This window comes from Buteo buteo, chromosome 1 (genome assembly GCF_964188355.1).
Source record: "Buteo buteo chromosome 1, bButBut1.hap1.1, whole genome shotgun sequence".
Taxonomy (NCBI): Eukaryota; Metazoa; Chordata; class Aves; order Accipitriformes; family Accipitridae; genus Buteo; species Buteo buteo.
Window position 1 is genome coordinate 59,541,533 of NC_134171.1, and position 13,694 is coordinate 59,555,226.

A 13,694-nucleotide genomic window follows, 5' to 3' on the forward strand; every position below is an offset into this window, starting at 1 on the left:
CTTATTGATTCAGACACATATGGGAAGGCAGGGGGGGAGGAAGTGGGTGGATTTCCCAGAGATGGAACTTGTACAGCTGTAGGTTACCGTCTGATACTTCTGCTGTATCCAGCTGTTGTATCAGTATTTATTCTAGCACAACACTGCAGAATTTAAAAAAAAAAGGGAAAGAAAAAAGTGACAGAACCAGAATGCCTCACAGTAGTTAACTCAACAAAGCCTGGCTGGTGCAGTCAACCATTTAAACACCTGCTTAAATCTCAACACGTTCAAAATTCAGCAAGTCACTTATGCATGTGCTCTAGAGCTTTGCTGGTCTGGGCCAAAGGACTGGGGAAAAGGAGATTTTTTTTCAGTACTGGAAGAATTATGAGCTTGATCATCTGCAATTTGTCTAGTTTATATACCTCGGCAAAACAGGTGTAAAGAGCACTGCATCACAACAGTAGCCTCTTAGAACACTGATGTGTGCATATAATTGACTGCAACATGAGTGAGAGATGCAGACTTGGAGTACGTTGCCCCAGTCTCTGCCCAGGTATTTTCCTGGAAGTGCAGAATAGCCAAATTCAGACCTGAGAGAGATGATTGCAACTCCTTTGAAATCAGAATTACAAACACATACCCTAGATCTGAACTTGACCTTAAGCCAATTTGTATTTTCAGTTGAAATATGTTGGGGAAACCAGTGGGATTTTTTTCCCCCTTTTTGCATGGAATATTTTGATGACAAAGTTTATTTCTGGAGGTAAAACACATGACAATGTTAAAATGAATGCAACTAATTACGATTGAACAGGTGTGGTATAAACCTGCCTACAATCTCTGAGAAATGAAACTTAGTTGGCATGCCACAGGTACTTCTCAAGCAGGAGGGGCTGCTTTTCTAAATAGACTGTATTTATTATGGGTGGCTGGGTATCTGCATTCTGGCTCAGTTCCCTGTAGTAAGGAACTGACCACATTACTATTTGCAAACACAGGGTTCACTCAAGTGGCACTAAAAAGAGAAGAGGTGGGGCAAGCAGAGCTTTAAAAAGAAAAGAGGAGTCCGTCCAAGTTTGTATGTAAGAAGCAACTGCATTTTGGAGAAGCTCGGTACCTGGAGATCTCGCTCCCTGTACTCCACTGAGGACTGTGGTGAACAGTTTTCCAAATTCGCTGTTTTTAAGATTTAAACAGCAGCTTTGCTTTTTGCGAGGAAATTAGCTGTGATCCTTGCGAGCATTGCTTTTAAGCTGTGTTAAATTTGTGGCAAGAGTGTCAGGCATTTCATACTTGGCTTCCAAAAAAGAAAAAAAAAAGAAACGAAAGAGAGAGAGGAAAAAACAACTTGTGTGTGGAAGAAATCTCCCAGGAATTTCTTCAAGGTTGTAGTCAGACACAGTAAGGGCTAAAGTGACAAGAAAAGCAAGGCAAAGATAAAACTTGGTATTGTGATAAGATGTCTGAGTGTAAAGTGGGAGATTGCAGAAACCTTTTGGGATTACACATGCTCATCTTGTCCTGGATATGACTGAATACAAGCTAGTTTTTCTCTCGTGACAGTTCAAAAAACCCTCAAGATTATGTTTCTCTTCCTTGTTGCTTTTTTGCCAGTGGTTTTTAAAATTGGTTTTGTCAGCCTCTCAGCTCTGCAGCACTGGAACTGTCCTAATGGATACAGATTAAAGACTGAAAACTCTGTTTGTATAGGTAAGTTGCTGACCATTCACAGATTAAGAAAACTACATTTGTATTCTCTTACTTGAGCTTTATAATTTTCAAAGAGTTTTTTTACAGATTGCTTGTGTGTTGTACTGGCAGAATTGATAAATCAGCTTCTCGATATCATTTGCTTCTCATAATGAACAGAACTAATTTTATTTAGTTTGTTTTTCAGAAATCAGTCACTGGTCTGTCAGTTTAACTATCAGAAAGCAGGATAAACTTTTATATGATCATTAAGAGATCTGAACTGTTCCCTAGTTACCAAAATTCCTCGCCATAGCTTTAGTGTCTCTGTACTTTCAATACATGCGCATGCACATATTCATACTTCTGTATATGTAAAGTTTGTGTATAGATGTATTGTTGTTTCTCTGTATGCATATAGAAAGAGTATTTTAATGATTATGTATTAGTATATACTTAGATGTGGGCTAGATAACTTTAAAAACTATTCTTTCTATGTTTATTGCTGCATGTGGATATGTGTGCTTATATTTAATAATACGTCTCATAAAATACATGAATCTCAGGTGTATTTGATACTGTAGTACTAAAGTCCGGGTGAAATGTGTGACACTAATATTAGTAAAATCACCCCAAGTGATTCGGAACATGTAAAATGCAGGTTCCTATTCTTTACAAAGTGTTAAGACAAAGAATGACAGAACCCTTCTCCCTACCCTGCTACCTTGAAGTCGAAGTTTTTTTTGAAAGCCAGAGCCAATGAAGTTGTGGACTTTGCAGTAAGAAGATGCGGAAATGCTCTGTAGTGATTCAAGCAAACAGACCCAATACTTGGAGTTAATGCTTTTGCCTTAGATTGCTTGGGCTTCAGAGGCTCTGACTCAGTTCTTGACATGATTCCAGTGATTTAATAACAGGTGCCTCCTCTGTGCATTCTGCCAAGAAATACCATCTTGAAAGCAGAAAATAGAAGTATGCATGTTAAATGCTCTCGTATTGAGAGAGGAGGAGCTAGGCATTTTTTGTGTACAAATGATAAACCTGACTGATGGTTTAACTGAGAGCCAAACACACCTAGGGTGCTTCCACACTGATGCATGAATTCAAATGAGGAGCAGCATACTTCTGAAATGCTTCTCCATACTGTTACCTCTTACTATGCTTGTCTTCACATTGCAGAGCACTCTCAAAGTGCACAAACAGGATTCCCTTTAGGCCAACCTAAACCAGAAGCTGTTCCCATAGGAGAGCATCTATCCTCTCTGCTGTTGATGGCCATTCAGTCCATGGGACCAGACTAGACCTGGTTCTCCGTAAACTCGACCTGAAATATATGCATTGTGTATGTCATTTCCTCAGCAACTGTTGCACTTTACACAGCCTCTCCTATAGGTCCATGCTATTTACTGATATGTACGTAGCTTCCACAAGTTAATTAGGATGTGCATTTGTTATGACTTCTACATTACTGGGTTGTCCAATTAAGAGCTCATGTATAACAAGAGAAACCTACTGACATGAAGGGAATTGCTTGGCTAGTGTTTAATGAGTCAAAATGTACTCTAAATATTGACATTCAAAAGGCTTCAAAGATGTATTTGTTATTTCAGTTGACATATTTTGTATACTGATGTACTGTGCTCTTCCATTAATGGAGACATAACCTGCTCTGCATAAGGTGTTTTCTGTTGAAAATTAGATACATTCAGCTGCTGTATGAATGAGGGGAGTTAGGTAAAGCACCTAAACAGAATGGCCGGTAGCTCAGCAAACTCTGCAGGAAATAGTAATAGAAGTTGTCTTTTGCATAAGAGCTAACATTACTATGACATACTCTGAGCAACTCCATGTAACATAGAATAAATGAAAAATGAGATGTGCTAAGGTATCTTTTTAATTAGAGACCGCTGGGTTACAGGGGATTAAGCAAAGGTGAAATTTTGACATGAAATGTAAGACTGAAGGATGCTTTGATGGAATGGATTTCCCCTGTTCTTTCCTCTGGGTGCTGGATACATATGTCATGTTCTGAGCAGAAGAGCGGATGTATGATATTCAAGTTCATTAACTATGTGAGATGGAGGGTGCAGTGGAAGCAAGTGGTAGGAAGCTGGAGGCAGGCTTTGAAGGTAATAGAGGGGATAAAAGTGGTGAGTGGGAGACATGACTCATACCACTGAACTGTGAACAATGACAGCAAGCTGAACTGTGGCTTGGCGACCATTCTTGGTGAACTGTAATAAATATATCAATTGTAAAATGTTCTTTATCGTCTGTGACTGTGGTGGCATCCTGCCAGCCGTAAGGACTACCCTGAATTGAGAAGGTGTCTGCCCTTGGTTAGGGCACACACTTACTGGAAAGTGTGTAGGCTTTTCTAGATTTGTTTTCCATATTGCCACTACAGATAAAGGTCTAGGTCGTGCTCTTCTTACATTGCTGAATAGCTCACTTCTTAATTAGTTCCTTTTATTTCTAGGGATATTCAAAGATCAAAGACCTTCTCATCCTGTGGAAGGATAATGAAATCTAACCCTAAATGTCTCACATAATTTTATACAGTTATTTTAAGAGAGATTATTTGATTCCTGACTTGGTATGCCAAGAGAGGAGAGGCCTTTCAGAGGGGCCGTTGTGTCCCACAACAGCAAGGTTTATAAGACAGAAAGTACGGTAGAACAGATCATGAGGTCAGAACAAGACTAGTCTGGTGAATGAACATACCAATTTGTTGGCAAGTTATGGTAGAATTGGAAGCATTTCTGCCAGTTTTGACATTGCCATCTTGATTTAATCATTTATTTTAAGCTGATGTCAGGACTGGGGACTCAGTTACCTTTAAATAACTAACCTGTCTTAGACCTGGTGAAAACATAGAACCTTCTACATCTAAAGAAAAATTATCTGGGCTACACAGGAGTTATTATTCCTACAAGGTAAAAACATGTGCATATTTGATCCCAGGAGAGCTTTGATTTCTAACATATTCGACCAGGTAAGCATACCTGGTACATCAGGGGCTGGGCCTTATGCCTGTTGAAATCAGTTGCCTGTGTCCTCCTGAAGTACGGCTTTATCAACACTATTTTTTACTCTCTAATGATGTATAGATGCTTTTCCCACTTGAAACCAAAAAGTTTCCCACATGGCACTGTTTATCTGAAAAAGTGCCTAAGCAGCCCACTGCATTTTCAATTTTAGACTAGATACTAGTGCCTGTTAGTCTTGCGCTACCCTAGGTAAATATATCATGTACTGGATACTGCAGGACTGGAGGTGTACTTTGGCTTCAGGGCTGACTTCGAATACTCACTTTGTAAGTCTTAAAAGTGAAGGAAGATAGTTATTTAAAAAAAATCCAACAATATTGTAAAAAAAGTTTTAGAAGAAGGCAAAACACGATCCCCATTATTGAAGTTTTACCCAATCATAGGTTCTTAAATTCTGCACATCTCTACTAACTTCTGACATTAACTGATCAGACTTTGTCACTTCTTCAGGGCTAACATGCTGCACATTCCTACAGAGCTACAGCCTGCAATTGAAGGTGACAACTGCAGCTATCTAGGTCAGCCCTTTTGGTCACATGCTTCTTTCTGTGTCTCAAGCTTTCCTCCTTTTTTTCTTGCTGTTCACCACTCTCCTGCCATGGAGCACTGGTGGTGCAGAATATTAAGTTATTCTGCTTTGTATTACATCTTTAAATCCACTTTAATTAGCTAAATCCTGGCTTCACTTTGCTCCATACAGCCTTCTGAAGACACACTGTTAGAACTTCCTATGTTGTATTCTAAGAAATATGAAACGCCAAAGCCTTACTAATTCACAGCTATCCTTTCTTCACAAGTGTCACATAAGGAGAAGTAAGAGCCAATGAAATGGGGAACTGTGTTGTCTACCCCTGTCATGACATAGGGATAAACCTGTTGAGACCCCACTCTATCCCTCCTGAATTTCAGAAAAGCTGCAGTCGAGGCATGCTTGTTTCCCTGCTTTCAGTGTCTTCCAGCTAGCTCACTTCATATTATACTGCCTTAGGGAAAGATGCTTGAAAATATTGTTGCCAAATAGTAGTCAGGAATTCTTGAACAGGGGTCTGAACCCGCAGACCAATTCAGGAGAAGATTCCCATTGAATTCTCTGGAAATTGGATCCAGCTGAATGTGGACAAATACTATCTTTAGCTGTAAAAACTTAGATCAAAATAGGGAGGAGGCGAATATGTTACAAAAATGACAGAAATGGTGTCACATATCACATGAAGCTTAATCCTGAAGAGGACTTAGGGGCAGACTCCAGGACCAACGACTAATACTGCAAGACTCATCATTGTTTTGCTCAGCGGAAAATAGCAGATGTTAATTTTGTGTTCTGTTTTAAATAAAACTGACTACTTTCTAGTATCTAAATTGAAACCCGATTTTAGAGGGAGCTGGATGACAGTATTTGCTGATGCCTTTCAAAGAGGGCCAGATGATAGCCTCATGAACTTCATCTTTGAAAGTCAAGCCAGTAACAGTATGTTGCAAGTTGCATGATCTGGGAAGTGGTGGTCCATTTTGTAGTTACTAATTTACACATAGAATTTATTTCAAAGACAAAACCAATATATATATTTTTTCCATTCTAGTGTCCAAACCCTTGAGATCTGAGTCCAGAAAGGTAAAAAATGAAAGATATTGTAGTGCCTTGATCTTTTTTACTGTTTCTCTTCAAGATATCTACAAGTGGTTTCTGAATTTTATTTCAATTCTAAATTTGATTCTACTTTATACTTGATTAAATCATATGATTGCTCTCACCGTCATATCTGTGATATGATCACCTCTGTGGCTCTGGACTGGAAGAGTCCAGGAGTTGATAACCACCTTATTGTAATCACATTGTATTTCTTACCATAATATTTGAGCACTTCACAGGCTTTATCCTCTCAAAAATTGAGTGATCAAATTGTACTTTAAACCTCTTTTAAAATTAGCAAGAGAAGATACTGAGCCATGTCTCATCCATTTTATTGTGACCTCCTGATGGAGCATCTTTTTCCATTTCTGGGTATTTTTTTTTCTTTAAGCTGTATGCTTTTAACAAAATAGATAAAAGGGATGGGCTGCTTTCTTTGTAAGCCAGATGAAATTTGGGTGATGAAACCTTATTGAAAAGATTATGGTGGTGGCTAGATATAGCAGATTGAATTAATCCCCAGTCCAACTCCACAGAAACCAAATTTGAGTGAGGTTATTTGAGTGTGTGTATCTGCACATGTATATTTTATGTATATAATGTATGTATTTGGGGCCATAATGAAACGCAAGTTCTGGTTCACTGTGGTTTCTCTGTATCCCTGCCAGGCATACTAATGCTTCACCTTCTGCAATCAGAGCATTTCTCAGGACTCTCAATAAAGTAGCATATTTGTATGCAAAGTCATTGAGAGCTGCCAACATCATGATGACATGATTCATCGTTTTTGCTGATTCTCAAGGCATTTTTTGCATAAAGAAGCCTTTGAGAACTGAGCAGAACCTCATTCTTCCTTTCAGGGCTGGCTGTCAGGGCGCTGCAGACAGCTTTTGTGTTCACTAAGCCGATTTCTTTCACAGGGTAAAGTTCCCACTGGGGGATGTGGTTGCCAGGACACATAAAACAGCTACAGCAGGATGCAACTTCGTGCTTTGCTTTGGCACTAAGAGTGCAGGTGAAGGCACTGCTAGTCACACCTGATGCATGGTTTTATGATTGAGTTCTCCTAAACCTTAAGAAACAGCCTCTTTTTTTCTCTTTTTTTTTTTTGTACTTTAAGCAACGAAGAGAGCCTGTTAAGCATAGGACCCTCTTCCATTGTTAGTGCCATAAAAGCTGAATGATCACAGCGCTGCGGCGTGTTTTACAACAGCGCTGTGTCTGTTGGCGCTTCCTGTTTACCACTGGAAGAGGCATTCTCCAGTGGCCAAGCTGCCTGTCGCTGCTGTGCCCCTTGTCTTTGTTGGGCGGTTATTCTTCCACTACAGCCTTTCTTCAGCTGGAGCGGTTGCCTGCTTTTCAGTATGTGTGGGATTTGCTTTATTATGTGAACTTTGGTGGTGGTGAAAATGGGCAGACTGATAACTCTGAAATCCTTTCTTCAAGTACAATTACTGGGGAGGCAGTGTAAATTCTTGTAGCCTGATCAATCAGCGTGCTCTTTCATGGAGAGTCAGTTTTGTACACTCATAAAGAGCTGGAAAATCCGTCCTGCAAATAACAGGTCATTGTCTAGTTACCTCGGTACATAGCTCAGTAACCTGGGCTTGGTTAAAGCATGTCTTCCCAGTCTGATCTTGACTTGAGAATATACACTGATGTTTTTCACATCGTCACAGTTTTTCTCGGTAGCTAGTCCCCTTAGTGAATCATACTTCCTGTTTAATGTGAATTTAATGTCTAAATTTGATTCCCCTGGCTTCAGTTCTCAGCCATCAGTCCTTGTTAAATCTTTTCTGCAAAAGATTACAATGTCCTTTAGAAAACCTGGTACTTTTTCTTTGTGAAGGTATTTATATACTGTGACCAATCTTTCTCCCAAGCTTCTTTCTGATAATCTAAGCAGACTGAACTCTAAGTGTCTCACCAAAAGGCACTTTTGCTTACCCTCAGATCAGGCTTTTTATCCTTGTTGTATACACCTTCTAATTTTTCAGGATCCTTTAACAACCTATATCTGAGGAATACAAACAACATGCCAATATAGTCTGACCAATACCATATACAGAAGTAAAATTATCTCCCCACTGTTATTCATGTCTCCTGGTTTATATGTGTTATGATTTGAATTTTCTTGCCCAGTAACATGCTAAGAAGTCAGTTTTCTGTCCAATATGAACACAAATCCTTTCAGAGTAAGCAGACTTCCAGATATAATCTGTAGGTCAGGCCTATCTTTCTTGTTCTTATTTAATGTGCTCTTTATTGTGACTGAATAATAATTCTTTCATCAGTGTTTCACATTGCTTAGTCAAACAATCTCTGTCTTTAGCAATCTTACATCTACACAGTTGTCTTTATCACCCATACTTATGATTTCCTCAGAGAAATAACATCAGGTTTATTTAACAAGCCACTATTATCATAAAAGTATATTGACTAACATAAACTACATTATAGCCTTTATCAACAGTCTTGCCCCTGCTTGTGTACTGGTGAAAAGATCAGATTAACTGTCCAGCTTAGTCAGCCAATTACTCCAATTGAAAACCAGTGCATCAGGGAGAGATACAAACAGTAGTGTTCATGCCTGCAGACTCCTTCACGTCTCTGTTAACAGTGACAGCAGCTGTGACAATGAGCTGAGGTTGTCAAAGCCCTCCTGTATGGGCTATCAAAGTGCCCTTTAGTTTTAATGACATCCAGGCAATGTTAGCCAGGAGTAACTGGTTTTAAACTGGTAACCTGGAGCTCACAGTTTCTGTAGCCCATTAACAAACTTCTAAAGCAGTCAAACCTTTCTAGAGGGGATTTGGAGGAGTTACTCCTTTAATGCTGTGGAGAATGGCATGTACATCCCAAGTACGTGTGGGAAAATATGCTCCTGAAAGCTGATTGTTTGAAGAACATTGTGGGTTAGAATTAGAGTGCTTTATGGAATTAAATTGTTGAAAATGCTTCTGCTTTACCTTCATAATCTATTCAACAGAAATCAGTTGCATGTACATTGTCAAATGAGTTCATCTGTTATGTGGAACATAAAGTTGTGGGAAAACTCTTAAAACAACATGGAAACTTTCCCTAGTCTGTACGGACATGTCAGATGGCTGTAAAACACTGACTTTTTTTGGAACAACTTTGATACATGACACAGAAGAAACCCCTAAACACTTCTGCACATAGTTTCTTAAAGCAGTTAAAGGACACAGGTTCCCAGAAGCATGGGATATCAGAGATCTGGTTGCTTAGCTCTCCCTAGGTTACTGAGAGAGAAAGTTTCTTTCAAAGTGCTGGTGTGAGTTGGTTAAATTGCAATTCCTCGTAGTTATCATGAGGTGCCATTTCTGACCTTCTTTGAATTAGGGGAATCCACACCTAACACTCACAGACCTTCTGAAGCACTGTGATAATTGGCACTTGATTCAAATGATCATATAAGTTATCGAAGGAGAAGTTCTTCTTCCATTGCCTTAAATTCTTGATCACGAATACAGAAAAAAAAAAATTTGTTGTGAGCTATACTTGGAAAAACTCAATACGTATATGTAGTTTTGGTTATGAATTGATGTCCTTTAGTGACTTAATTGAATGTGTCTCTAAAATAATTTCTGTTGATTTCCTTTTTTCTTGCATGTGCAAAGTCAGATGATAAAACCCAGAACAAAAGCCACTGACATAAAATAGATCTTGGGCAGGGAAAAGCTGCTCCTTAGAGCAACCCTCACAATGGTTATACAAGAAATATACCAGGATATGATACTGCCAGATGTCAAGCACCTTGGGAAGTTACTATCGGATGCATTTGGTTTTAGTAGGAACTGAAATTTATCTAAATTTTCTGGGACAATCATCCATGGTACTGCCAAAGGGGTTAATTTCTTTCGCCCTTAGTGTAAAATATGCTACTCGGTGGTGACCTTTTTTTCAAAAATAAAGTCCTTAATTAATAGTTACTGCCTCAAGCCCTGATAAAACACCAAAAATACATCAAGTATGTTTTAATTCCTAAAGGCTCTAGCCTAATCTACAAGTTAACCCCCCAATTTCTAATTAGTTTGCTTGTTGCTTTGGTTTGGGCTTGTTGCTATCAGAATATAGTGGGCTTTTTAGTTTTTTGTATGTGTTTTTGAGATTTGACTCAAACCAAAATGAGCTCAATGTGGAACTTAGTGCTGTGGCAGTCTGTCTGCTGCTTTGCTGTTTTGCAAAGTTTGTTAATTTGTTGGCAGAATTATTACTGTGGAAAGAGGGATAAAGATAGAAGGAAGCAGCTGCAGGCAGCATTTGCACAGCAAATGATAACGCAAATCACAGAAATGGAGTACAAGACAAGTCTGTTCACTGTGTTTGGGCAATCACGGAGGGACCAGAGTGCCCAGACACTCGGGAGAAAGGTAATTTCCCTGGACAGTCATCTTAAAAGGAATAACAATCGCTGTGCGTGTGACAACAGACAAAACAATAATTCTGAAATGAATGCCTGAAGCAATACAGCCATCCTCCTCTCCTTTTTTAATGATGGGATATTAAATTTTGTGACCAATTATTATTAGATAACCATGTCAAGGGTATCCTTTCTCTTTGCTCTTTGCTGCTTTTGCTGGCTGAATTTTCCTGATCTGTTCAAAACCATGTTTCAGATATTGATGAATGCCTTGAAGGTGGTTTGGGAACCTGTGGCCAAACCTGTATCAATGTTCCAGGGTCCTACATCTGCTCCTGTCGGCCCGGCTACACTTTGGATATTGACAAACGGTCTTGCTATGTGAACGGTAAGGTCATTTTCTTTTTTGATGGCTAAAAAAGAGTTTTAGAGATTTATTTAGCATTATTTTTCAAAGCGAACCATGCCCAGCTGGTTCCTACTGGACAGCAACTGGGGTGCTCTTGTTTGCTGATAGAAAAACTGCCTCTTCTACTGTGTGGGTACGTGGCAAGGCCAAAAGTGAGTGTCATAGAAGAGTGATGGTGAAGAATGGGAAGTATGGTGGTGGAGAGATGAATGAACATATGAAAACAAGCAAATAAAACTAACCAATGACTTCTTGTTTAGTAGACATACTCTCCCTGTGTGCTCAGAACTGTAAACTCTCTTACCCCGTCCTTACTACTTCCAGGAAAACATGGCACTACACAAGATTTTGCTACCTTTACCTCTTTCAGTCTGTTGGTGTTGATGTCTTTCCAGTGTGTTTAGGTTCACAGCACTGTGAAATTGTAAGCAGGAAGTTCTTATTTTTTGTTTGGTCCATTGGCAGTTTCTGAATAAACATGAGTGCTACTGTGAGTTCTTTCTCCCCCTTGCTCTGTCCTGAGTGTATAAACTGATTTTTGAATTTGTAAGATGCATTTAAATTTTTAAAGTTTTTAGCCCCTCTAAGAGAAAAATATCCACAGTTATGGCCTTTGAATATCCTTCATTTTGTCCTCAACTGATGCTACCCAGGGAAAAAAATCTAGTTGGATTTTATTGATTGGTGTAACCCTATATTGCATCTAGAATATGAGGTGGGAGTGCTCTGAAGTTCACCTCTCACTTCTCCACTTTGGTTTCCTGAATGTCTGGTTTTGGTTCCTGTCTGCGATATGCTGGGATATGCTTTGGATCCAGGAGCTCAGGTTTTCTTTTTCTGACTAATGTTTACCTGGGACTCTTGCTAATGCAGAGATGGGATGTGACAGGGCATGTTTCTGACCCAAGAAGTAGGAGATGTACTTCAGTCCCTGTGCACGTAGCCTTTGGGACCATGAACATAACCAAAAGTATTCTGCGTAGCTCCCAAATTGGCACCAACAGGATCACTTCAGTCAGCTCCTAGAATCATCATTATTGACAGCAACACATGACTCACAAAGACCCGAGCTGGATTTTTTGTACTCCTGCCTGAACATCTCTAGCCCCTTAAATAGTATTTCTAATTTTTTTTTTAATCAAATGTTTTGTAAACTCTTCACTTCTGAACTGAAGTGAAAACAAACATGTTACCTCACAGTGATATCTGTGCACAGGTATCTTTCAAAGAACAATCCTACCTCGATATTGGAGGACTTCAACATTTTTTTAACATTATTACTAACATTTATAGCATGAGTAGAAAGTGACTGATTGTTCAGGAGCTACTGTAATAAATAAGGAACCCTCATGCTAGGAATAAACCCTTCCGTTGGGGGTACACCAAGTGAAATACCCTCATGTTTTAAAGACAGGAAACTCTTTGGTGCAGGTGTTGTTCATTAAACCCCTGATAAAATTAAGTCCCGAATCTGACTGGTGCCTCTGCAGTCAAAGTTACATTTATTCTGTCCCTGTTCCATTTACAGCCCTCATTCATGGGTGCCTGCTAGGAAATTCAGAGAGTGGAAAGGACAAAAACAAAGTATATAAATGCTCTTGGTCAACTAATTGGCAAAAATGCAGGCAGTACAGCTGTCAAATTCCTGAGATAAATCAACCTTGCTACACTTCACCATTCATTTACCATTTACGTAAAGCAAGTCTTCATAGTTTAAATATTCTCACATGGGGTTGCTCAGTGCAAATAGCAGCAGAAAAAAGGGAATCACTATAAATCCTAGAAGCAGCTGTTATAACTGGGTGATAGCTTGAAAACTTGAGATACAAACCAGTCTGTTAGTATAGAAATAGGGCGCTGATCATCTTCGTTGTGAACAGAAGAAAATTGCATCTTGGGTACTTGTCGGAACTTTCTTCACTTGGAGAAACCAAAATTGGTCTCATTCCTCTGCTGTGAAAGGTGTTAAATCAAACAGCTTTGCAACTGTGATGAAGGTGGAACATCTGGCTAAAATTTGTAGAAGTGATGTCTATTGAGTTTAAAGCCTCAGGTTTCATTCTTAATAGTGAAGATATTTAGTTAAAAGGTTGCAAAACTGGTCAATAAAACCAATTTAATTTTCAAAAGTATATGTGCAAGAAAACTGATGATAGTGCATCTTTGATGATATCCATCCCTCATAAATGGAGAGTTGCTTCTGCATTGCAGGAAGATAAATTCAACAAGTGATTAGACAGGCTTGAAAGCTATCATTCTGTTGGTTCTATATCAATAATTGCATTTCAAAGTCACTTGGTTAGAGCATTACTTGTATGCCATGATCTGTCATTTCAGGCAACCATGTTATAAATCCCCACCATTACCACCACAATGGGCTTTCTTTGAATTTTGTTTTAGTGGTAAATTAAAGACTAGGCTGTATACCCCCAATTTTTTATTTTTTTTTTAATTAGGAACACCACCCCCACCCCCATTTCTTCTTTGTTTTGGGTTTGTGTGGCAGGGTTTTGGTAGTGGGGGAAGGGCTGCAGGGGTGTCTCCTAT

The 13,694-nt window shown here is 39.1% G+C and overlaps 1 protein-coding gene across 5 annotated transcripts in view; it reads left to right on the forward strand.

The window, feature by feature from the left end:
• The first annotated feature begins 1,069 nt into the window (after positions 1 to 1,069).
• EGF (epidermal growth factor) overlaps positions 1,070 to 13,694 on the forward strand; it is a 65,369-nt gene continuing 52,744 nt past the window's right edge. For all 5 annotated transcript variants that reach the window (XR_012651102.1, XM_075032884.1, XM_075032898.1 and 2 more), the window contains exons 1-2: positions 1,070 to 1,695; positions 10,995 to 11,126. Coding sequence is in view for 4 of the 5 variants with exons in the window: in XM_075032884.1 (XP_074888985.1) it covers positions 1,569 to 1,695; positions 10,995 to 11,126 (259 nt within the window). In the remaining variant the exon portion in view is untranslated. The remainder of the gene's footprint in view (positions 1,696 to 10,994; positions 11,127 to 13,694) is intronic.